Source organism: Hippocampus comes, unplaced genomic scaffold (assembly GCF_001891065.2).
Source record: "Hippocampus comes isolate QL1 unplaced genomic scaffold, H_comes_QL1_v1.1 scaffold348, whole genome shotgun sequence".
NCBI lineage: Eukaryota > Metazoa > Chordata > Actinopteri > Syngnathiformes > Syngnathidae > Hippocampus > Hippocampus comes.
The window spans coordinates 256028-283165 of NW_017806071.1; the positions used below are offsets into that span (position 1 = coordinate 256028).

Consider the following 27138-nt stretch of genomic DNA (forward strand, 5'->3'; position numbering starts at 1 on the left):
ACGGGAACAAATGAAGTGTGCAGCCTGAAAGGAATATGCTGATCAAGTAGTGTCGGATCTTCATTCCTTCCTCCCTTTTATACGAAAGGAAATACGGTCTCCTGCAGCTGTAACCCGGTTTACTGCCACAGTCTCCCTGCTGTGTCTAATCTGAGAAGGATCAGAGAGGTGGTGCACGCATCCTTTGCATCAATGAAACGTGTCACCGTTGAGAGGGTTGTGAAAAGAAAAACAAGTCAAAATGCTGGCATACTATCAATCAGATAATATGCCAGCTAATATACAGTAAAGGGTAATTTGAAAGGAGGTTGACTAGTTCATGTGCTGCAATAAATGTGTCATCTTTCACCTCATCTCCCGACTGTAGTTTACTGAATTATGTCAATACAACTTACTTTATTAAAAACATACCACAAAAATGGTGGTGAGTTTCTGGGGTTGGTGTTGGAATGGACTCGTTGCATTTCACTTCATTTCAATAGCGAGAATGTACAAGTCAATTGAGTAACAAGCTTGGTTTTAGGTTGATTTAGGACGTACTGTACAGTACACACAAATGTACAAAGTATACTCGTCATGTAAAGCGTGCAGTAATGCAGATCGAATGAGCTTTAAAACACATTCTTGAAGTGCGCATTTGTAAGTACAATAAATACATTTCGTAGAATACAAATATCGTTATTATCATTGTTATTATTATACTTGGTAGTAGTAGTAGTTGTAGTTTACCCGTTTCCTTTGTATATTTTGGGGGATGCTGCCGAGAGAGTGCCAAGATGGGAGGAGGGACGCGTTTTCTGATTGGCTGAGAGCACTTTTCCCCGAATGTATCAAGTATCGCATATTTACCTACAGTCTTGCCAAAAAGGGAACTTTCAAAATAATAGAAACATTTGTGACCGCAGGTCCAGTCCCTCGCGAGTATTTTATTCACTTAGTCGAATAATTTTGGATGATATTTGAATACGCAAGGTTTAGTCTCCTAACGTTGTTTTCTTAACAAATAAATAAATAAATAAATAAATAAATGGATTTCCCTAAATGTGTCGTGGAGGTGTATTGCTATAACCGGAAATGGATTCCTTGTATAGCCAAGCTTCACTTTGGTCCAGCGAAAGAGGAAAGGATGTGACTCCGATCTCTCGTGTTTGTCATCAGCCCTTCATCTTTCAGCCGTTTCTCTGTTTCCCCCTTGTTCTTCTCGTCCGACATGGACCTTGATGGAAAGTAGTCGACGTGCACCAGTTCCGATTTTCACATCCGGAGAATGATCCACTCTCAGGTTATTTTATCCCAGGTAGGTTGAACCGTCACCATTGCTGCGGTTGTAACGCTTTGACGATGCAGCCTGGAGCAGCAGCGGCCCACAACAGCGCCTGTTAGCTTGCATCTCACATCTTCTCTTATTCGTTAAAAAAAAAAAAAAAAAAAGCAACGACGTGCCTAATAACATTCCAAAAACTGTCATGTATCGATTACAAGACGAATTTCATGAATGCTTGTTGTTTTGAGGGTCAATTACGGTTGTGCTTCATCACACTTCCCCAGCAGCCACACACACACACACACACACACACACACACACACACACACACACACACGCGCGCGCGCACGCGCATGCAGAGCAACACAAAAATATTAAATAACTCCTCGTTACAAATTAGTAAAGAAAGTAGAATTTTATTGGAATAATGTCACCTTGTTAAAATAATGGCTCATGTTTTTTTTGCCTTAAACAGATAATTCGAAAATAAATATATATCATAATGTAATGTGTATTTGATTCAATTTGTCATGTTTTCAGAAATAAATATGAACAAAAGAATGAAGCCATTACGTTAGGAAGGTGGCGATAAATTAATTTTCATTTGATTCTTCTTTCAGTAACAAGGTTCGAAATCAATGCTAACGTTCAAGTTTTTGCTCAAGAGGACGCACTAATTGTGTTAGATGCTATGCTAACTGGTCAGGAACAAATTGAGCTGTTTAATAACAAAAGAAAAGCATTGCTATTATTTGTCCTTTCATGGTCATATGAGTCACAGTGCTGCATTGGTGACACACTTCATCATGGCTTAAATTGGGATAAATGGATGGATGGATGGGTGGATGGATAGGCAAACAACAATTCATCATTTAAAAATTAATACATTGAACGATGGTTGCGGGATAGCTCGACTCTGTCCTATTTTTACTTTTCTCACATGATAGTTTGTTGGTTTATTGAAGGGGGGCAATGCACAAAAATAAACATTGTTGTCGATGACTAACTAGAGACTGAAATGTTTGATCATAACGGATGAAAAATTGGGATTTCCTGCTCCTTTGTTGGGGGATTCCCCGTCTCCAAAATCCTCTTAAATAGTGGAGCAACACGTGACCTCGAAACAATCATTATTCTGTAGTCTGAAAAATATCAATGTTTGTCTCGCCGAAATAACACTTTCACCTCTCTGTCTTAATGACTGCTACCCAAAATCTTGATTTTTCCATCTAAACAATTAATCTGTGATCAAAAATAATCATTGATGAATTTGATTTATCTGTTAGTTGTCAATTAATCGTTGCACCTCCTTTTTGTATCAAAATGTTTGTCTCTCACCAGTTCAAGTTGACTGTAACATAATATAAAAGAGAACCAAACCTCTTCTACTTAAACGTCGGCATTGTTGACATCTACTACGTTACTTCCGGATCGTCAAACTTGAACATGTTGAATCGACTTGTTATATTGCGCTTCTCCTCCCGGCCTTCTTGAAAGAAGTGAAAAGACAGAAGCACTCGAAGACTAAAACCATCGGGGGCAGAAAGAAAAACGCTACGGCAGATTGCACTTTATATGCAACCACGGTTAGTTCATAAATGTATCCAGCCGTGTCTCGAGGTTTCATTTCTGGCTGCAGGCGAGAGCTTTTATTTCGTGACAAAAGGCAACTTCCAACCAAGAAAAAGACATTTTTCCGCTGTGCATCGAGAAGCACCACAAATGGGACACAGTACCACCGAAGGATGGCTAATCTCCCTCCATTAGTCGGGTCTTTCATATTTGATTTGATTCTAAATCAAAACCACAAGAAACCAAAGTAACAAACAAACAAACAAACAAAAAAAACTATGACAGCAGCACACACATGACAGGAGCACAATGATGTGACGTCGACTGACAGGACCCAGGGAACTAAATACAAGCAAAGTGACGAGACAACGAGAAACACCTGGCCGAGACACAAAGGGTTGAGGGAGCTGATTGGTTAACGCAAGGGACCCGCATGACGAGAACAGTCGATGACAAAAAAAGGCACGAGGGAACAAAACCAAATGTAATCTAAACAAAAACATAACATTGTTGCTCTTTCTCCTCACTTGTGAGACAATTCAAATTGACCAAACCTTACGAGTAGCGCCGAAATATCCACTAGACGTCACGTGTTGTTGGCAAAACTAGGATGCCAAAGTTCTACGAGTTGTTCAGAAATCAAATACCCAGTTTACGTGCTTCCGCTCTCAAAATGGGCCTCGAGTGGATATCGGTTCACATGAAATGGAGCATCCACAGTCTCCGCAGTCCATATGGATGGCAGCGCTTGGCTGACAACCTCAATCACTCGCCCATATTGTGAACGCCGAGTCGAAGAGAGGCTAGGTTTGGAAATAATTATTGAGCGACAGTAGGCGGTAATTTCATTTCCTGCACGCTTTCCTGTCTTCCATACTGCCCGCCCCGCTTGTGTGCTCAATGAATGATGATGTCATCTTGAAGGCAATCATCCCAGTTTATCTTGGGAATTTCTCGAATAAGAAAGGACATCTGAAAATTCCCGGGAGATCGCTACGCGTGTGTTCCTCTAACTAGCTGTGTCACCCTCGTGATGTGACACTAAAAGACTAATGAGGACTGTGGGGGATTTGAACCCGATTAGATCAGGAAGTCCCTTATTTGTCCTGACGCCTACGTGCCGCAATTTGCATACAGCGCTGCAAATTGCTAATTGATTGCAGAATAGTTCGGGCAGACAAATACGGAATGTATCATGGAAGATCTCGTTGAAGTTCACTTGTATGACATAAATACAAAGTACATACAGCCTGCAGAAAAATCTCACCATAAAGCAGTCTCTCAACCATATTCAAATTCAGCAATATCATACAAGGGAGACTTTCCATCATTGCTGCTTGTACGAAACTGCCACAATGTGAACAAAGTATCGCACGTTCGTGAAATCGGTGTCATTAATCGGCTTACGCGGCCACCGAATTTTGACTTGTGCGAATCAGCCTGACGTGGTACAGTCGACGCGATTAGACCCGCGCCGTTATCCTCAGCTCACAACATTACAGTCAGTAGCCAACGCCGGAGGCAGCTGGCGTCATAAATCAGAGTAACGGCAAGTGGCTCTCGACGTTAAAGTCCATCGTCTTCCAAACAAAGTGGGCGGCGCCGTCTGCGGCTTTGCTTTGATGGACATTCGTGACTTGAGAGAAAGATAAATGCCAAACGGTGTGAAGCGGAGTTTCGTCAAGTCCTCAAAAAGTAGAGATGCTTGGTTTTAATCACACAGTGACAGACACGTCAAATATTAACGGCGTGCTGTACTATTTTTCATGTTGGCTGGCTGTGTATTTTTTTCCCCCTTCTGGCTTACTTGAATGGTCCGCATACATTTATTAATCTGTCATCAAAAATGAGATAATTGATGATGGATGACACCTCTTCAAAAAATGTTTCGGTTCAAATGTCAGCCATCTTCATATTTTGATATCAAGCCCAAATGTGTTCAAGTGTACAGCAAAAAAAAATAAAGAAAGCACCCTCACTGTTTCCAATACTTTTGGAAGGGTGCGAGTGGGTTTGTTTTCTTTATTTCTGGTCTGCTGCATTTCCCTTTTGTTGTTCAACATTTGTATTTTTATCTGGAAAGGATGACGTGTGACCCCCCCACTCGCCCCCGTCCCATGGTTTCCCCTCTCTCATCACGGCGCAAAAAAAAAAAAACGTTTGACCTGCTTCATTCGCTGCCTCTGCTTTTGCGTCCTGTGGTTTGTAACCGAGCACCCGTCTCCTCCTCACACTTCCCTCAGGTTTTGGTCTGCTTTGGGTTGACTGGTCATTATGCTGATGCAGCTCTGTAGTATCAAGGTCAGTGTGCCCCCTCAACACCCCCACCCCCCACCACCACCTATCACTCATGACCATCCACTTCTTCTTTCATTTACCGCCTTACCACCATCCAGCCAGGATTCAATGCAGTACTTTTGCAAAAACAATTCCCGCCGCCTTTTTTTTTTTTTTAAATCTCCGTTGCATTGTGACAAAAGCAAAAGCACGCGTTTCGCTTCGCGTGCCGGTATCCTGCCCCTCCTTCGCCAACTGCACGCCGAAAGTACTTCAGCATTTGGACTGACTGGCTCAGCCATGCCCTGAAGGTCCTTTCTAACTGGAGCATTCCATGATCCCGAGATCCGAGGATGGAAATTTTTGTCATCCTTCATTACAACTATAAATGCGGTCGCGGCTTCCGCGTTGAACTGTTACGTGGCTCGTTCCACCAAATGAATTGATGGATTGATAGATTGGATGTCTTTAAATTCACTTTAGTTACGATTCGAGTACACGTACAGGGAATATGCAACGGTGCCTCTCAAAAGGACTGTTAATTTGCTAGCCCTTTGTGTAATTACCTGGTTTCTTATACAGCTTGGTGAGACAAAAAAAAAATACTACAAAAAGTTACTGTCAATGACATGACAAACCGTGCACTGTCAGTTTACCAACTGTATTCGCTTTTGAGAGGGGAAATATACAGCAGCTCCTCTCTTTTCAGTTTTTCAATGGATTGAACATATTGTTCTCTGTGTAACTGTGCGTCGTATTCCAGAACTTGTACCAGAATCGCCTTTTGGGCCTGGCGGCTATGGCCTCGCCAACCCGCAGCAACCAGAGCCGCCAGCGCTGTAAAGATCGTCACAGCTATGGGCCAGACACCTACGCTGTCGGCGGTCTGAACCAGGAAGCCTTCATGTTAGGGTTGTCACGGTCCACCAGTGACACTGATCTGGTCTCCCCGGACACTCGCTCAACCCTCGCCGCAAGCTCTTCTCACTACACTATAGGCCAGTCCGAAGACCTCGTGATCGCGTGGGACATCAAGGAGGAAGTGGACGCTGGGGACTGGATTGGAATGTATCTCGTCGGTGAGTGTGTGTGATCGGTTGTCGGCGGTCATCCCCCCCCCCCCAAGTATATCGCCTTGAAGGTACTAAGGCATGTTTCGTAACAAGTTATGTAAGAACAGCTAAAGGCGTCACGAGAAAAACAATGTCAAAAGTGCTCATTATACAATGTATGCCCCTCAGTTTTTTTATTTTATTTTATCATGGGACAACACTGAAGAAATGGCCTTTAGTAGCATGTAAAGCAGTCAGTGTACAGCTTGTACAACAACGTAAATGTGGTGGCCTCTTAAAATAGCTGAACACACAACCATTAAGGTCTATACTGCAGGCAACAAAAGCGAGTGCACCCCCAGGTGAAAAAGTTAGATATTTTTTTAGATTATATTACATAATTTTAGAGCTTGTTTCTAGTTTTTCTTTTTCAAAAAAAAGCTATGTTTTAGGTTGACTTTTATTAGTTTTAGTATTAGGTTTGTTTTTTTCATATTTGAAGTGTTTGTAGCGTGCAAGATAAAATTGTCTGAGATTGTGTCATAAAGTCATCTAAAATTCTCAAATGACTCTTTGATCTTCCTTACTCTGTACTGACGTACTGCAATACAAAAATAAATGCATTTAAAATGAAACCGGAAAGCACATGTATGATATGAATTGACAAAGATGAAAACAAAGAACATTTTCATTTCAATTATATTTAGTTTGAGTTTATCCGTGTAAAATGTGCTTTCGGTTAGTTTTTGTTTTTTTAAAACACACTTTGGTTTATATTTCATTTCATTCACAAAAATGTATTTCATTCGATTTCATTCACTGCAATAATCTTGATACAATGTGAAAAAAAAAGTGCAGCATTGCTGTGAATGTCTCGACAGCGCAAATCAAATTCCGATTTAAATCTTAGGGTTTTTTTCTCTTTTTCTAGATGAGCCTTTATCTGAGAACTTTCTGGATTATAAGAACCGAGGCATCAATGGATCTCACAAAGGACAAATCGTTTGGAAAATTGACTGCAGCTCTCACTTCAGCGACTGTAAGTTCCCATCAACTTCTTGTCAGTCAGGAAAATCAAAAACTAAAGATTGTTTCTGGGTTCATTTTATTTTTTTCAGTTTAATTGAATTAAACCTTTTTTTTTTCTATCTCTGCCATGTTCTGCCCACAGCTGAGACTCTGGTCTGCTTCAAGTACTATCATGGCGTCACTGGAGCGCTGAGGGCAACCACACCCAGTCTAACCATCAAAAAGGGACCAGTGACTGTGAGTTTGACTTTGAAGTCATAGCTTGATTATTAACGCCGCTCTCTTTAAGAGTTGCGGCAGTACGTTTCCAGATTTATGCTGCCGTTACGTTGTTTATCATCGGTGCTTACATACTGCACACATTGATAATGAGAGAAGCGAGCGGAGGAATCACTCATCCACCACTGCCGTGTTTACTCTGCGACAAGTTGCGCCGCCAGCTTTTGCCGCGGAACCTTCTATGCGGCACGGCTGGGAGTGTTTGCCGGTGAAAGATCACGTCCTTGTCGCTTAGACAGCTAATCATATCGGTTGCTCTGTGTGTGCGGCAGACGCCCGAGGGAGTGTGTTTAACCTTTGTGAGCTTCGGAGCATTTTTTTTTTTCCAAGGCAGACGTGAATGGTGCATCCATTGCGAATGCAGAAATCCACCTATGCTTTTCTTTTTTTTCTTTTTTTCAGTCAGAGCAATATTGTGTTAATACAGACATTGTAACTATGATTTGTTTTTTTAGTCACTGCAACATTTTATCCTCTTGAGAGTTCGACTTTTTTTTTTTTTTTTTTGCTAGCCTTTGCCGTGATCGACAAAGTTCTTCTCCAAACGTGGCATCGATTTTCGACACTGACTTCAGATCCCTTTTTATCTTCGGATTGAATCTTACTTGGAGCCTCAGTGCATCCGCCCGCATCAAGCAAACTCCCATTTCTTAGCTGGCGATGATCAGACCTACTCACTTCAATTTTGAGGCCTTGCCGTCAGTGTAGTCTCGTGTTGGGATCAAGTCAAGTCAAGAACAACTTTGTTGTCAAATGTGCTGTATGTGCAACATATCTCCATGACAAAGCGTATCGTGATGGCCTGAGATGCAAGCACCGTTTCTGACATTTTCTTGAAGTTGTCACAAGCTGGACTAAAAGATGGGAATAGTATCAACATTTTAATATGTTGCACCGATATAACAAAGGCCAAAATGTTTCTCAGTGAGGGCCCGGGGTGCGAGATGGGATTGTATTTCCGTGTGTGCCTTTTCAATCTGCTGCTACGGGCACTTTGAAAATGCTGATGGCATGAGAACTTGATCTTTACTCACTTCTTCAGCACAAAGGAATAAAAATAACCACCCATAGGAGCACGGCAGGGTGGAGTCAAGATAACGGAGGACAATCCGGTCTAGGTAGGCTGGAGAGTGTGTAGGGCTGCTTTACTCCAACTGGTCACACCGGCCAAACTGCTGCAGGAAGAGACGCGCATCGATATATGCCAGTGATGGACTGCATGTGTCTACAGCTGGGGCTGCTACCTCCCAGTCGTCATGGAAGGAGCAGCAGAAAGCGGATGAGGCTCTGCTGGATAGCTTGGGTAAAGCTCTGGTTTCTGTGGACCGGAACCGCCTCGTAAAGTCATGAGTCTGAATTGTATACAGTGTGTACTCGATTGTTTCTGCATGATGAAAGGAGTACCGGTAGATACATTTTTGACGTGTTTGTTAGTGTTCATGCCTGCATCGCATGTTTACGAGCTTGGTATCAATCCTTGCCCTTGTATTGTCGATTTGGAATTAGCTGAAAGGCTTCCAAGTTAAATTATGTTTCTTAACTTTGTGGGGAGCCTTGGAGCAAGGAAAAAAAGTTTTCAGAGCTGCTACTTTCAGGCGCTGCCGGCACGTACTGAGTTTGCGCTGCTGTTGCGGCTCAACACGAACAAAAAGCGTCAAAAAAAATAAATCAATGTATTTGTATTTGTTAAAAGAGCAGTTGCAATAAAACCAAAGTCATTTTAAACCATTTTCGTGAAGCAAAATAAGAGCTTCCTGAAATCCTTTTGAGACCACACAGATCCACGATGTAACTCTTATGCAATCATGTCCAGTCTTGTGATTTTGATTACTTTTCTGCTTGATTGATTTTCTCCTAATGGCTTTTGCTCATGAATGTCAGATGAACGTCACGATTCTTCGCCCAGCACCATATTCGAAACACCATGAGACATGACATGGCTTGCAGAGAGAGCCCCACATGAAATCACAGCAAGTCAGCCGTCATCACCTCCCCCTGCCCTTCTTTGTCTTACTTCATCCGCAACCTCGCTGTCCCGAAAGCATCAGGATGCATTCAAGAAATGGAAAAATAACACAACCAGGACATTGATGTCTGAGCCGCTGTGTATGTAAAGCTGATAAACATGCCCCTCCCCCTTCCGACTCATCAAGTTTGTCTGTAGTAATCATTGACGACATTCTGCCGCCCTTTACATTTATTAAACTCCCACCCGACGGTTGATCATCTATGGATACCAAGTGGTGCAGATAGAATGAACATCATTTATTTGTCCGATAAAAATCTGAATAAGGGACATCTGCGCTGGCGCTTTTCTTTCGGTCTGTAGTAGCCAATTCAGATTAGCATCTCATTAGAGGAAATTGCTCCAAACATCTGTCTTTGACTAATCCTTTTGTTTACACTGCTGCCTTGTTTTGTTTTGTTTTTTTTTTTGCTTCCGGGCACTTGCATAAGCCTTCAAAACACATGAAGCATTTTGATTTTGGGAATTAAACTTTTCAGAAGTCTGACTCATTCTGTCACATCGGATTCCGGTAAATTCCTGAAATTCACTCCGTACTTTGAAAGTCTCCGCCTCCTGCTCTCTCCATTGATGACACTGACGCTTCCCCCCCCACTCTACCTCCCCCATTTCTTTTCCTCCTCACTGCACTGTGTCAGAATAATGAAGGCAGTGTATTGATCACGGAACTCCGTCAGCCAGGCTGGGAACGAGCCTTGCTCCGCTTCTCCGAGAAGAGATCATTTCAAATTTGTGACAAGAAGAGAAACTCCATCAAATCAAACCGAATCAATTGCAGTATCTTACACAGTACTTGCACAAGCTGCTCATCGGCTTCTGTTGATCAGCTTCTCCCAGAAAAAAAAAAATGCTTTTAAGAATAGATGGATTTTTTTTGACAAGCACCCCTTTATTACATAGCGTGATTAGATACACGAATACATACATACAGTACATATTCCTGATTCGGCATTCACAAATTCCCCTGTTTATGATTGTCTGGGGGACTCATCCTGATGTTGTATTTTTTTTTATGCTTTTTGTGCTCCTTTGTGTGGCATCTTGAAGTGAGTTGAGGAGCTTCATTACAATAAAAGTGTTCCTGGAGGTGTGGTTAAAGTTCAAACTGATTTTTACTAGTGTGCGTGTGTGTGTGTGTGCGTGGGTGTGTGTTTGGTTCGCTTCTGCAGGTGTTGAAGCCAGTGGTTAGTCCCGAGGTCAACCAAGGGCGAGGCAACAGGAGACTCATTAACTTTTCACTGTCAGGTAGGAAATCAACCTGCGCCTCTTCACACTCGCCTCCAGTGCCCTCGAATCAGTGTGACTCACGGACGCTTTCTTTCTCCAAGCAACCACCCTGCCCTTATATCGACATCGCCCATTTGTCGCGTCAATGCACTTGTTCTCGTGACTCCAATCAGGGTCTCTTCATTTGTAGTGTTCGTCGGAGGCGCATCGGTTCCAGTTGATGTGATTCGGCCCTTGCCGTGTCAACATCGAGTGGGAACGAAAATGCAGCCCTTCAATTTATTTTGGTTTCAAACTGCTTTGGATGAATCATAATCACCTTTTGTATTATTCTTCCTCTCCCACCCTCCACTGACCGACATCCCCGCCGCCGTAGACCTCCAAGCGGTTGGTTTGAAGAAGGGGATGTTCTTTAATCCGGACCCGTACCTCAAGCTGTCCATTCAGCCCGGGAAGCACAGCATCTTCCCTTCCTTGCCACATCACGGTCAGGAGAAACGCTCCGCCGTTGTCTGCAACACGGTCAACCCTCAATGGAATTTAGAGGTACGCGCAACGCTTTGACTTGAGGTGCCTGCCAAACACGGGGCCACTTCGAAGGACGTTCATGCCTCACAGATGCTAGAAGTGAAAGTGCTGTGTGTGCTTAGTAAGTGGAGAACATGCTGAGTGCTGCTAGAGGAGAGGAAGCATTCAGGCTGTGTTTTGCAGATGCGCAAAGTGGCATTAGTGCCCAAAGCGTTCTCAGGAAAAGATATGTTCTTTGACTCATTTCACTCTCTGTACATTTCTATCTCGTTTTGTCTATTTTCACTCTTGGAGGCAGCACGTCGACACAAAGCCGCTAAATTGTACCTGTCTGGCCATTTTGAACGTGTTCAACATGTCCTCGCGACAAGAAAAACTGTTGGCGCCAAGTTAAAACTGTGAACACCTTTGCAACCTTTGATCAACCCTGACGAAACCCAAAATCCGCAATGTTCGCAAGCATTCACCGCTCGGTGAGATACGGGTGCTTCGGTAGTGTAAATAAGCGAAAGGAAAAAAAAAGTCAATGCCGATGAGAGAGACTCTTCCTCCACGCAGACGAGCACTTTCAGCACGCACCCTCTTCGTTCAAGCCTCTCCCCGTCCTCGTTTATCGAGTTCGTCCCTCAACCATCTCACACAAACACACAAGCAGCCGTCTGCTCCCTCGTCGGTTCATACTTTTAAATTATTCACTTGTTTTTATCTTCCTCCTATATCACCCCGATTTGTTCTCCCAGCGCAACCCGTCTTCGCAGGATTGCTTCATTTTTTCCGCCAATGTCCTTTAAAACGCATATTTCAACTTGAGTCTCTTGTCTTCTGTCATCGAGTTCCCCCTTTTGTGGCCCTGATGTCTCTCGATTCGCATCCATCCAGCTACACAAACCGCATCAGGCGAGCTAAACTAGTATCACTATCACAGTGGCCCTCAAAATCCAACGACGCCGAACGATCTCATGGTGACCAGGCACTTTTCTTTGTTTTTCCCGTTTCTCCAGAGATTTAACTTTTTGTCGTTACCCACCGATGTTCTGGAGATCGAGGTGAAAGACAAATTTGCCAAAAGTCGGCCTATCATCAAACGCTTCCTCGGGAAGCTGTCCGTCCCTGTCCAGAGGCTGCTGGAGAAACATGCCATTGGGTAAAAATACTTTTTTTTTTTAACCGGTTGAAAATGTTTTTTCATGGAAATGTCAGAATCTTCAACGTTTAAAACAATCCCTACCACGATGCTGGCGAATGATTTGAAAGTATGAAACTGCTTTGTCGACGTTGGTGACTTTCGATTTTGTCGTCAACAGGGACCGAGTTGTTAGTTACTCTCTGGGTCGCAGGCTGCCAACAGATCATGTGTGTGGACACTTACAATTCCGCTTTGAGCTCACCTCCTCAATTCATCCAGGTACTTCATGTCACTCTGTGATGTTCTATTAGCCCCCCCGCCATCCCCCTTGACAAGAATGTGGTCTGCACTTACGCCGTGTGCATAGCGCTATCCAATAATAGTATTACAGATGGTGCCTTGCTGTCAAAAATCGGACTGCTGGCTGTCAGGCTAACTTTAACAGTCAATCAAACAAAGCGTGTTTTTCATCAAATTGCGGTTTGTCGACGCAGGGATCTGAATGAAGTGCAAATAACCAGTCGGTGTGCTAAATACATGTTTGCGTTTCTGCTCAGCCCCTTTATGGCGAACGGCTTATTCATGACTGCCAGACGCTTATACCAGCCAAATGTTCTGTTGTCAGATCTATTCCTATGATCTCAGACCTATGTTTTATTTATTTTGTATCGCATCGTTGGCAGCGAACCCGATGAAAGGCAATAGAATCCGTCATGTGAGCTAGCCCTGGTATTTTCTTGCACAATTAGAGTGCTTCTTTTAGCTAGTTCAGCACCGAGCGGACGGCTTTTGGTTCAAATATCACAGCATTATGGCTCACCCTGCATGGGGTCAGTCTCCGTGGTCTATGTGTTTGTTTTGGACTGTTTGGGCTCTTGAGAGATGAGAAAATGCATACTGTGAAGTGGACTGATCGTACGCGAGACCACAGCATGAAACTTGAAGAGTGTAACAACAACAACAACACTCATCAAGTGTTTTCTCATCTCTCATCTTGTCTATCTGTTGTGCTTTGTTTGCTTGTTTCGGGGCAACACAAAGCGGGACATTCTCTGTGTGAGTAAACAGACAGAAACATCAAATGAAATGCATTATTCTGAAAGTTTTTTTCTTTTTTTTGTAGCTGAAAACAAATATTTCAAGTCAAACAACACCCCGTGGTCTACGTGTTTGTTTTGGGCTGTTTGGGCTCTTGAGAGATGAGAAAATGCAGGCTGTGAAGTGGACTGATCGTACACGAGACCACAGCATGAAACTTCAAGAGTGTAACAACAACAACAACACTCATCAAGTGTTTTCTCATCTCTCATCTTTGCCAGCGTCTATCTGTTGTCCTTTGTTTGCTTGTTTCGGGGCAACACAAAGCGGGACATTCTCTGTGTGAGTAAACAGACAGAAACATCAAATGAAATGCATTATTCTGAAAGTTTTTTTCTTTTTTTTGTAGCTGAAAACAAATATTTCAAGTCAAACAACACCAGAAAATGAGTATAAAATTCCCTAGTGAAGCTAAGTGGTTCAGAAAATGGAAGGATGATTGATCCAAAATAAATGAATCGGGATTGCCAGTTTCACCTCGGGGTGCACTCACTTTTGTTGCCGGCGGTGCAGCCATAAACGCTTCTGTGTTGAGATATTTTTACAAGTAAATTTACAGTACTGCTGCTCTCTTGCCAGATGATGAGGAAGTTTCGTTGGTCATTGAATCAGCCTGCCCCGAAGGAAGCGTCAACGTAGACGCCAACAACGCCGCTGATGCACCCGATGATGATACATTAAGTGTCGGACACGATATGCCCGACCTCCCTTTGGATGGCCCGCCTGACCCCGAGACCCCGATTGCCCCGGCCTCCACGGCCGAGGTGACCCGACCCAGTGAGACTGCGGAGCTGCAGGCATCTCCAGATGTAGAAGAAGGCACTATGGAGGACGAGAGCGCAGGGAGAGAGGAACCAGCTGCGACTGAGCCTCAGGTAGACCAGACTGTAAGTACGCTAGTGGGGGGAGAATCAGAAGAGGGGGAGCGGGAGCAAGAGGAAGCACAGACAGAAGAGAATACACCACAAGCGGAGGAGGGTATAACAGGAGAAGAAAATGACAAGAAAGACGAATCAGATGCACAAACTGAAACTACTGTCGTAAGTCCAAACGATGCGGTGACTGCAGAGGCCAACGACATATCCCAAGATTTAGTCACAGAAACAACTGAAGCATCACCGGGAGGAGGAAGCAGCAACGGTCCCTGCGCCTGCCTCTTTGCAAACTACGATTCTCAAGGTCCCCTCCGGCGTAAAACTCGACCTTGCTCCCTGCCGGTGTCGGAGCTGGAGAACGTGATCGCCTCAGCCTGCGGCGAGCCGGAGACGCCCCGATCGCACTACATCCGCATTCACCATCTCCTCCACAGTCTCCCCTCGGCACAGCATCGAGCGCTGAGCCAGGAGGAGGAAGATATGGAAGAGGGAGAGAACACAAGCACAACTCAGGACAACACCTCCACATCACCAACGCTGAAAAACTCCAAAGACAAAGAGGAGGAGGGCCTGGAAGATGAGGATGAGATAACGCAGTCACCCTCTCAGGTAGGACTTGTTCGAGTCTAAAGAAGGATTCTCAGTCAGTTCATCAGTGCTACATTGGGGGGGGTCACATAGGACAACGCATTTCCGAACCAAAAGCCATTTTAAATATGGACAAAATACATGCATATGTGCAAAGTGGTCTGAATATACTTCATTGTTCATCATGGATATATAAAAGGCTCAGCCTTCAAAAACAAAGGATTTGAAGAATTAAAAAAAAAGCATAAGGCCGACTAACATTTTAGTATAGGGCAGCATAAAACCCGGTGCACATACATCCAAATCATGTCTGCCATCTAGTGGTGAATGGTGATATTACACAAAAACTCACTATTCATGGGGCATAGGGCCTGGACCGGCCTGCCATTAGTGAAAATCTGATGCTCCTTGAAATGCATTTTATTTTTTATTTTTTTTGGTAATACAGAACAGAAATGTCCTTTCAGGTCCCAGAGTGCCCGGGTCCGTGCTGCTGTCGCACGCTCCCACGCAGCCTCTCCATTGAACGTCTGTCTGAACTAAACCAGCTCCTGGAAGGTGACGGAGGAGGTGGAGTGCACGCAGCAGTCAGACGGATCTCTCTCTCTTACCTGGAAAGCGACGAGGGGGATTCCAGTAGCGGAGTTGGGAAAAGAAATACAGGGAGCAGCCATCGGGCCCGCGGTGAAAATGAGTGCGAGTTTTGTGACACTTCCTGCTACAGCACGTCTTGCTACAGCACTTCCTGTTACAGCACATCATGCTACAGCAACTCGGGCCACGAGGGCAGGGGCCGCTTCTGCAGCCATACCCGGCTATCCTCTGTGGAGAGCAACCGACTCTCCGGCAGCACAGTGTTCTCCTCTCAGGACGAAGAGGAGGATGAGAGCACTTTTGAGTCGGGACCAGATGCAAACAACTGTCCCGAGGGCCACGAAGTGGGTGGGGCTGGTGGAGAGAGGAGTGGAAGATTGAATGAGGCCAGGAGTGAGGAGTGTGGAGAATCAGCCGGGGGAGCTGAGTCGCGGGACACCAACAGCACTGGTAAGAGATGGAAAACGAACCAATCATCATTGTTTTTGAAATATTTAACGAAATAATAAGAATGACTGAACCACTTTGTATTTATTACAATTTAACTCCCAATTTGTCTCATCTGGAGCGTCAGTGGTGGTTAAACTGATTTGGTATAGTTAATTCTAAATGAGCGTGAATTAGCATCTGATGAAAAAATATAGAAATGGGTCAACAGAATTTCTCAACAGCCCAATTGATTGATGGAGGGAACGGTTGTCCTAATTAGGAGCGACAGTGATTCCACAGATAACAGCGGCGCCTTGACGTGTCTGTCTGCACGAGCGTGTTGTCCTCCCAACGTTTGCTGCACGTCCCACTGTGTCATCGTCTTCTGATATTTGCTCTCATTATTTGGTGGCCATGGCAACCAATGATGAGGGTCACCCATCTCCACCCGGCAATAAGGTTCTCCACTGTAACGCTCCCAAATTATCCAACCCACATTTCCGCAGCCTCTGGCAGGAAGGTGGACAGTACCTGTCTCGGTGGCACATTTCACTTCATTTGTGTACTCCGGTGTAAGCTTGACAGACCATTTGTTGATTGGCAAAGTGCTGGAAAATAATTTCCATGTTACAGTGGAACGGATGAGTGAAAAGGGAAGAAAACAGACGAGGGTTTTTGTCATGCAATTTTTAAATTGCTTGTTTTTCATCTTTATGTCCCAATGTCTGGTTGGTTGATAGTGTGTTTCACTATCACATTTTATTATTAGGCTCAACGCTTCACACATGAGGCATTTTATTTCAGACACGCTTGACACGATTGGACTGAAACGAATGTCGCTTGTGCCCCCCCCCAACCCACCCCCACCCCCAACCCGCCCTCATGGTGTAACGTGTTCCCAACTGTCTCCTGTAGGCTCAGGCTTCTCACCTCCCGTTGGCCATCCTCCAGTCCTTCTTCCCAGCCTTGACTTAAACCATTTTCCTGCTGCCACTGACCAAGCCTTACCTCCAAGTAAGCCCCGACACTACTTACTCTGGAGTCATATGCCGGCAGCTTGGTTTGCACCCGTGTGTGTGTGCATGTGTGTCCTTTTGTGTTCAACCACGTCATTCCTTTTGTGTTTGCCGCCATGACTCCCTCCCCCCCCCGTCCAGTGACGGGGCTCGACCCTTCTCCCCCACTGCCAAATTTCAAAATGTTCAACCAAACCACAGACTGTAATTTTCGTGGAACTTCTGTAATACACTCGCAGAGCAGCGACATATACAAACGGAGCAAGCAGAGAATTTGTCGCCAATGTTGTCTCAAGCTCATGATTTTTGTCTCCCGTGGCTCAGACTGGGAAGCTCGTATAGACAGCCATGGCAGAGTGTTCTACGTCGACCATGTCAACCGCACCACGACCTGGCAGCGACCGAGTCACGGTGGCAAGTGTAGCCATGGGATTCCCCGATCAGGATCCAGTCAACAGATGGAGCAGCTCAACAGGAGGTCAGACGAAATACGCAAGGAATGTGGGGTCATTTCACTCTTGACATCATAGCTTCACTGTGATTGAGAACGGGCATGTGACCATGACCATTCATCCAGATCGTTTGGCTCTCGGGGCCTTGAATCAGTCGCAACTGGACTGTTCTGGTTTTCTCAAAAGACGTTTCGCCCCTCGTCCGAGCAGGCTTTACCACTGCATGCACATAGGCTAGCATAAGAGAGCTCCATTCCGCATGTTGGTGTTGAAACCCAACTACGTGTCCTCTAAGACCGAGCCTCTTTTTGAATGAGGCGGCCGTCTACTAACGGAAATGGATTTTGGCAGGTACCAGAGCATCCAGAGAACCATGGCCACTGACGAGGAAGGAGGCAGTCAGCGCTTAGAGCGAACTCCCAGTGCTGAGACAGACTCGGATGCTCCTCCAACTGCGACGGGTCAGCTCCTCGTCCTCGCTTACATTTGAACATGCAGTTTTTATTCCTGTATTGTTGACGTCTTTGGTCACTTCTGGGACAACCCTACAATGTTGCATTCACTTCAAAATGATTGTTCTTTGTGTCCACAAGGGCCAGCATCGCCTGTCAGTCACCAGAAGATCAGCCAGCTACTCCAGTCACCGGCTGTCAAGTTCATTACGCATCCGGAATTTTTCACTATGTTGCATAGTAACTATGTGAGTGTCTGAGACTTCCAAAACGTAGTATTTGTCATGATTCCTCAAGTCGAAAGACCTAAAGTAAATGTATTCTACCATTTTTACCCCAATCTTTTTCCTCTCTCCTTCCCAGCCAGCATATCGGATGTTTACCGGCAGCAGCTGCGTTAAACACATGATCCTGAAGGTGCGCCGTGATGCCAAAAACTTTGAGCGCTACCAACATAACCGGGACCTCGTGGTCTTCCTCAACAAATTTGCCGACACTCAGCTGGAGTTGCCAAGGGGCTGGGAGATCAAGACTGACCCGCAGGGCAAGGTAGGACGCTTTAATCTCGGGGACTTGTCTTGAAACGACTGTATAGTCAATCGATAACGTTTCTGATGACGACACTGTCTGAAAGTTTATTGCCGTCTGTCTTGCAGTCTTTCTTTGTGGATCACAACAGTCGAGCCACAACCTTCATCGACCCTCGAATCCCTCTTCAGAATGGCCGGCTACCAGGCCACCTTGCCCACAGGCAGCATTTGCAGAGGCTACGCAGCTACAGTGCAGGAGAGGTGCACTATTAAATAAGTATTATACAGTAGTGGATGAACTGGACAGTTTGAGCACTCAAGTCGAGCACCGACCTCCACGACTATAAATAATAACAAAAAAAGAATTGTGGAGGTCACAGACACAAAAAAAAAGATCACCAAAAAAAAACAGCCTGTGGGATTCAAGCAAAAAATCCTCGTGTTTGATCTCATGATGAAACATTTTATTTTTCCACTTGTATTTTTTGTAGGCGTCCGACGTATCAAGGAGTCGCGGCGCTTCTCTGATGGCCAGGCCTGCGAACAGCCTGGTTGCTGCCATACGAAGCCAGCATCATGCTGACCCACATCAGTCCAACGCTGCATGTGAGCACCGCCCTAACGTTCTCTATTTTTGGAGCGAAAAGAGTATATATGGAAAGCCGTTCACCATATTTTCTGTTCTCCTGTTCTTTCTAGCGTATAATGACAAGATTGTGGCTTTCCTTCGACAACCAAACATATTTGACATGTTGCAGGAGCGGCAACCCAACCTGAACAGAAACTATGCACTCAGGTAGGTTTATTTAGTACACTCACCTGCCATATGTTTGCAATTCCGCATTTGCAAATACACATATTTGCTGATTGATTTTTTTTTTTCCCCAAAAACTATCATCTATTATTTCCTGAAAAGCGTCCATTCGTTTTCTTTGTGTTTGTGCTCATGGCAAAGCAAAATGGCATCTTGGTGCCGAGTAACTATGTTGAAAAGAGGTGAGGAGCTTCTTTGAGAACAAAACACTGCTTTTCAGCCATCTTGTGGCAACCGTCAGCCTTTTTAGGGGGCATTATCCAATCGCAGATTTTCAGTATTTGTCTGTCACCATTTTTGTGTGTCCCAAATGTTATGTTGTGCATTTTCAAATGGAGGCTATTGTCTTGATTTACATTGCAGGGAAAAGATCCATTACCTGCGGTCTGAAGGTACTCAGGGTGTCGAGAAGCTTTCGTGCGATGCAGATCTGGTCATCCTGTTAAGGTACACAACTCCGCATGTGGTTGGTTTTACTGCGATAGCGTGAAAACAGAATGAAAGACGCTCCATGCATTTTGTATCTTGTTTTTTTTCCCCTCGCAGTTTGTTTGAAGAGGAGATTATGTCGTATATTCCGCCCCACCCGATCCATCCTGGCTTTAGCTTCTCGCCACGCTGTTCCCCCGGCAACTCGCCGCAAAACTCTCCCGGTAGGTCGATTCATGGATCAAACGCCTGTTGTGAGTTTGGCTTCTTGTTAGAGAACAGCAAGTGAAGGGAAAAGAACTGAAATATATGAACAGATGGACATGCATCCAAGCTATAGCAACAACTGCCGTGGCAATCATAAGCACGATGGTTTGAATTATTCCTAAATCTTTGGCACGTATCCTCCACCTGCTAATGGGACTTATCTGGCTGCGTCAGGCACATGCAATCACCTGCAAGTGAAATGTACACATGCTCGACCCTGTTAGTAAAGTACTCGGCGGATTTTGCGACACACACACACACCCACACACACGCATACACAGAGCCCAGAGTGGCAATCATTACTATTTGATAGAACTCGCTGTGCAATGCTAGGTAGCACAAATGTGATCTAAAATGAGCTCGAGGAAGACCTCGGGGGGGCTGCTGTGATTGCTTCTGTGCTGGGGTCGACATGTTAGTAACGCGAGGTTCTATAAAAGGAAAGTAGGTCAACGCAGGGATGTCTTTATTCATAATAATAACGAATAGTGACACTGAATATGTGCCACTCTTCGAGGCTAATGAAAGGGTTGGGAAAGGTCGTCTGAAAATTACGGTACTCCAGTTGATGATGTCATCTTTTGCTGTGTTTCCTGTCTCTGTGCAGGCTTGCAGAGAGCCAGGGCTCCGGCTCCTTACCGGAGAGACTTTGAGGCTAAGCTCAGAAACTTCTACAGAAAATTAGAAGCCAAGGGCTACGGCCAGGGACCGGGCAAGATTAAGTAAGACTCTTATGAGACCTACAAACACAGAGAGCAATCCTCATTTACGCTCTACGGTCACTTCTGTTCCTCAGTGTGGTGAATGTCATGACCTTCTCATGATTGCAGACTACTGATAAGACGAGAACACTTGCTAGAGGGCACCTTCAACCAGGTGATGGCGTATTCCCGCAAAGAGCTACAGAGGAACAAACTCTACGTCACCTTCCTGGGGGAGGAGGGGTGAGACACGCGTAGACACATAGACGCACATACTCTTTAGACTTGTCATTCTCAAAGCGCGGTTGATTTACCGCAAGTCGTGCAGCAGCTCCCTCGAGTGGTACGTGAAGGAATCACAGCTTTAGTTCAGTTCCGTTCTGTTTAACTTTGTAGAAAAAGAATTTATTATAGACAGAAAAGTAAGCATAGACGCACATACTCTTTAGACGGTCATTTTCAAAGCGCGGTTGATTTACCGCAAGTCGTGCATCAGCTCCCTCGAGTGGTACGTGAAGGAATCACAGCTTTAGTTCAGTTCCGTTCTGTTTAACTTTGTAGAAAAAGAATTTATTATAGACAGAAAAGTAACGAAATGGTTGTCATAGTAGGAAATGCATGACATTTTTGAGTTTCTTACAGTATAAACGGACAAATTGGAGCACTAATAGGTTTCCTCCCTGCATTCTCCTCGTTTCAGGTTAGATTACAGTGGACCCTCCAGAGAGTTTTTCTTCCTTTTGTCTCAGGAGTTGTTTAATCCATACTATGGCCTTTTTGAATACTCGGCCAATGACACTTACACTGTTCAAATCAGCCCCATGTCTGCATTTGTTGAGAACCATCTGGAATGGTAAGTTGGTTCGTGGAGGCAACATCGACTCAACATACATTTCATGTTGCACTTGTAAAGGTTTCTGTCCACTGTCCAGGTTCCGTTTCAGCGGTCGCATACTGGGTCTGGCTCTGATTCATCAGTACCTCCTTGATGCTTTCTTCACCAGACCTTTCTACAAGGCCCTCCTCAGGCTGTGAGCATATTCAATCATAAGTACTTTTGCAGTGAAATTTGCAGTGGAAGGTATTGTGGATAATGCCGGTGAACTTTGGATCTTACAGCCCAACAGACCTTTCTGATTTGGAATATCTGGATGAGGAGTTCCACCAGTCTCTACAGTGGATGAAAGACAATGACATCACGGACATCCTAGACCTCACATTCACTGTGAATGAGGAGGTCTTTGGCCAGGTGAGTGTACACACAAAAAGGTTTACTTAATTGTTTATTATCATGAATATAATCAAACCGCAAAATTTGTGGCAAAGCGCCGCAGACACAGCATCAACATCCTGCAATTCTAGCATGTACACAATCATAAACCCATGTTACATAGGCGGCCATATTCAGGAGTTCAATAAATCAATACAAACAAACTACCTTCGTATGGGCTCACCAATAGTAATAGCTATCATACTTGTCTAAATAACTCCATAGCAAGCTTGACATCACGCATGGGCAAACAATTACATGCACCAGCACTTTTCTGAAACACCATTAAGTCATCAAACTATAAATGATTAGTAATAATGCCTGCCTGCACTGCAGTACGGCAAAAATCCATTGATGTTAATTGTGTTTTTTTTGTTACTTCCAATGCTGTTGCTAGGTAACGGAACGAGAGTTGAAGTCCGGAGGCTCCAACCTGCAAGTGACTGAGAAGAACAAAAAGGATTACATCGAGCGAATGACGAAATGGCGGGTGGAAAGAGGAGTGGTGCAACAGACAGAGGCACTGGTCAGAGGCTTCTATGAGGTAAACACTGGTTCAGCTTTTTGACTATGTGATAAATGACACCATCAAAAGAATGGATTTTTTTTTGGGGGGGGGGGGGTGGTTTTCTATCATAGGTGGTCGACTCCAGGCTGGTGTCAGTGTTTGATGCCCGAGAGCTGGAGCTGGTTATCGCCGGTACTGTGGAGATTGACCTGGGCGATTGGAGGAGCAATACAGAGTATAGAGGGGGTACGTGTGTGGTTTTTTTCTCCAGATAATTTCGTATTAACCCAACTATTTCTATTTTTAAAAAGAAATTATTTTTCCATAATACGCTCCCTTCATGATGCCGCTCACTAGGTTACCATGATGGCCACATAGTGATGCGGTGGTTCTGGGCCGCTGTGGAGCGTTTCAACAATGAGCAGCGCCTCCGCCTACTCCAGTTTGTCACGGGGACGTCCAGTGTGCCATACGAAGGCTTTGCTTCCTTGCGCGGATCTAACGGCCTGCGACGCTTCTGCATTGAGAAGTGGGGCAAAGTTACCTCTCTACCAAGGTAATAAAGAATAACATGTATTTGGGGGGTTAGGAAAAAAAACAAACTGAAGTGCTTGAACAAAGTGTATGAAGAATAACATGTATTTTTTTTTTAGGAAAAAAAAAAAACAAACTGAAGTGCTTGAACAAAGTGTATTAACAAAAAACACTTGTAGAGGTACACTGGAAAAAACAAATCAAAATCACAAACAAAGTCCTGAAAAATCACAAGAAACCAACATTGCAAAAAAAAAACGACAGAAAACAAAACTATGACAGCAGCACACACGTGACAGGAGCACAATGATGTGACGTCAACTGACAGAACCCAGGGAACTAAATACAAGCAAAGTGACGAGACAACGAGAAACACCTGGACGAGACACAAAGTGTTGAGGGAGCTGATTGGTTAACGCAAGGCACCCGGATGACGAGAACAGGTGGAGACAATAAAAGGCACAAGGGAACAAAACCAATTGTAACCTAAATAAAAACATGACACCCATAGAGTCGAGGATTGTTGCTCCTTGCAGTTATTAGGAGGGTGTGGAATTTATGTGAAAATATACACGTGCTTTTCATCACGTCATCAAGCGGAAATATTTTCAACGGCCACGAGATGTTCTTAAGATCCTACAACCTACATGTTAAGTTTCGGGCAGCATATCTGTAGGCAAGGCAGACGCCGCTTGTCTTCATATAGCGCACTTCATACACGAGGTTCTCATATAACTCAAAGTACAACCCTGAGAAGCAGTTACAAACAAAAGAGTAAAAGACATTTAAAATTGAAGCAACGGAATTAAAAGTAGCCAAAAGAGACTTGCAGCAATGACAGCAAAGCACGTTGTAATTTCCTACCATACCTTCCATCGATGACCATATTTTTCCATTGTCAGGGCCCATACGTGTTTTAACCGTCTTGACCTGCCTCCATATCCTTCGTACACAATGTTGTACGAGAAACTGCTGACGGCCGTGGAGGAAACCAGCACGTTTGGTCTGGAGTGAGACGCGCGAGTCCACCGAAGAGGGCAAAACGTCTTCATGGAACATTGACCCTAAAGGCGTCAACGTGACGGACGGACGCATCCTGGATTCTGTGATTGTGCAGAGATGAGCAAAGCTGTCGGTGATGTGGATATACGTATGTCAAATGAATGTTATGGTACTGTGTATTCGTCGCACATTTGAGAGTCTTTGTGACGGGAAGCGGGCGTTCGGGGCGTCACGGCAGAGCTACGTTAGTGTTAGGGGGGATGTACAATGGTCTCAATCATAAACACGCAGCCAACATGCACGTAGCCAGATGCTAATAGCAACAAATATAGCTTATATTTAAAAAAAAAAAAACTGTCGATGCCAACTTAACAGTTAACATCTCGTTTAAAATGACACCGTTTCTGTTGTTTTAGGAGTCCTTCCTTCCGTTCCTCTAAGTGATCTTTTCAATGCTGTTTTAAGACGCAACAATCATACTTAAACGCCAGTAATTGAATGCCTGACTTCAGCGTAACAAGCGCATGGTTTACATGCTCAGGTAGTTGACTGGACGTAACTCCCAACATACTTGCACAGAACGGCGGTGGTGGTTATGCACTAATGAAGAGCGTGGATCGCGATCGATATCATGGACGCCAAAGAAACGATCACATCTGGTATTTAAATGAAGGGAAAGCCTGCTTGCTGGAATTATTTGAAAGCCAAGACTCGGAGCGACCATTGCAAGTTCACAATCAAATAGGAATATATTCATGTAACGGTAAAAGAAGCAGGAAAGATTTTTTTTATTCAGATCATTTAGCGTTACGGTTAGAGTAGAGGAGAGCACTTCAATTGACCAAGAACAAAGTAATATATGTATTTAAAAAAAAAGTCAGTCGCAGTGGGTCAGAACCAATGGAAAGATAAGCCACGAATATATACAAAGCATTTAAGAAAGCCATCCCCCGCCCCCTTTTTTATGCAATGTCAATAAATTTAATATTCCAAAAAGCATTTTCCAATGGATTTGGTGAGTCCAGTAATCATTTAGATAACAACAAAAGTTTCTCCAAGCTTCTACTCTGTCATTCTTTCCATGACAACAACAGTCCACGAACACCAAGACTGCCGCCGAAATCCCTGGAAGACATTTTAGCATTGACGTTTTACAAATTCCCATCGGCTCAATTTGACTGTGACGCAGTGTTCTTATCTGGAAGCGTTGAGCATCTTGAAAAATCTTCGGCTGACATCTTGACCGCGATTGAGTGGGCTGGTGCTCAAGACATTCAGGAGGTCGTGTCCTTGGGAGTGATGCGGGCTTTTTGATCTCAACTGTTTTTGTGCAAGAGGAACATAATGAATTTTTTTCCAGTTCAACGTAATAGGGAGAAATTTTCGTGGATTTTAGAGCAGAAAGACATGTATTCCAATTCCGAGTCTGAACAAAGTTAGGGTAGCTTCATGTCGTGTTCAACAAAAGCCTGGTAGATGTCCAATTTCATTTCAATCAAATGATTTTAGTGGTCAGATGATTAACACGGAGGCCGAAATAACGAAACTCGACACACCCAAGAGGGCAAAGACGATTATGTTGCAATTACCACTTTTTCTTGCTACCAATTTTTTTGTACTGTTACTTCTATGCTATTGGATTCTAATTCAAGGGGTTCGCTTGAAGCTTTCCCCGCCGAATGTTGAGTTTGTTCACTGGCCACGAGAGCCTGCCTTCATTTTGAAGCCTTTGCATTTTGATATTTATGGCCTTTTTTATTAATAATGTAGCTCACTTATATGTTTTTGTTAAGTCTTGTTTTTTTTTTTTTTGGGCTAAACTGTCATTGTTTCACGTCACAAATGTGTGAGACTGTGTCATTTATTACCGTGCAGCATGTAACAAGCAAGTTTCCTGTGCTTTTGACAACAAACGTGTTATTTTTCCACACACTTGAATATTAAACAGTGATATTCAAGGGGGGCGGGGGTGCATAATCCCCCAGTAATGACTATGGTTGTCATTTTTGTCAATATCAGCTGTTAAAGAAATATTTATTAAAATAACCTTTTGGGAAAGGATCAAATTTGTCCAAGTTACAAATGGTGGTGTCTGGTTATTTTTGCATTGGGCTGAATACAGCGGCATGCATTTTGAGTGTAATTTATTTGTTATTTTTTGTGTTGATAATTCACATATGTAGAAAATGTTGAAAAGTTGTTTTATTATTTATTGAAATGAATGCTCAGGCAGATCCCTCCAATACAGTACCACTATTGCACTGTCTACGAATCTATGTTCATTTGCTGACATTGACTATGTTGTATGACGTGAAGGCGGTGTTTGCCACTGTTGTCTCAAATTAAACTCTTGGAAAGCATGTATTGATTTTTGCATTTCATGGGTAAAATTCAGCTGTCATAGCATTTCACTTAATTCAATTTAGACATGGAATTTTTTTTTTTTTTAACACTTGGGTTGTCTTTGTGTTATACTAAAATTGGCTTGATGATCCGAAACCCACACGACATGGCTGCTCTTATGTTCTTTTTTTTTTTTATTTAATTGTTTGCTATTCTTATACAATTTTGTACATAATATACTAATTTATACAAGAATTCACATATTGACAATTCAGATTTGATAAATGAAGCCACAGCGACTTGGCAACATGCTGTCCAGATGCGAGGAAACTAGCAAAAGAAAATCCATCAGAAAATCTGCATTTTGAGAGGAAAAATGACAGAATGTAATAAATGCTGTTTTTCACTTTTCCAAAAAAAAAAAAAAAAATCTCAAAAGTCCCAAGCCTTGGAAAAGGAAGCATTCACACCGTACGGTTCTCTCAGCAAGCAAATTCCGGATGCAAGAAAAAAAAAAAAAAAGTCCTGTCATGAAAAGTGTATCAGCTGATGAGAAAAAAAGCCCTGATATGTCACTTGATATGTTGCAAAAGTGATACAAAGCCCCAGTCTGATAAAAGCAAAAAACGTAAATGTTCTGCTACTTGTTTGTTCACATTCTCAGTCTGAGAGTTGAAGGCTTTCAAAATGGAGACGTTATCACTACTGATCAATTTCGGAGCAAAACAGTTGCAGACCAATAACCATCATAGCCTGATGTATTTGAGAATGCTTTTTTTTTTCTTTTTGCTGCCTCTTTGATGAGACAAAAACAAATCCCTGAAAGCTTTATCTGAGCTGATCGCTGATTGGCAGC

At 43.8% G+C, this 27138-nt stretch overlaps 1 protein-coding gene across 1 annotated transcript; it reads left to right on the forward strand.

Annotated features, from left to right (window-relative positions):
* The first annotated feature begins 1118 nt into the window (after window positions 1-1118).
* On the forward strand, window positions 1119-26295 carry LOC109530283 (E3 ubiquitin-protein ligase HECW1). The gene is made up of 30 exons (XM_019893881.1): window positions 1119-1297; window positions 5080-5137; window positions 5877-6192; window positions 7097-7204; window positions 7337-7431; window positions 10669-10744; window positions 11103-11272; window positions 12256-12398; window positions 12559-12659; window positions 14058-14962; window positions 15409-15985; window positions 16880-16978; window positions 17305-17458; window positions 17784-17893; window positions 18026-18132; window positions 18248-18433; window positions 18541-18675; window positions 18906-19020; window positions 19114-19210; window positions 19592-19675; window positions 19775-19881; window positions 20532-20646; window positions 20755-20868; window positions 21326-21478; window positions 21558-21656; window positions 21745-21874; window positions 22293-22439; window positions 22535-22649; window positions 22761-22959; window positions 23840-26295. The coding sequence occupies exons 2-30, from the start codon at window positions 5111-5113 to the stop codon at window positions 23949-23951; spliced, it is 4896 nt and encodes a 1631-aa protein (XP_019749440.1). The 5' UTR covers window positions 1119-1297; window positions 5080-5110; the 3' UTR covers window positions 23952-26295.
* Window positions 26296-27138: the final 843 nt, after the last annotated feature.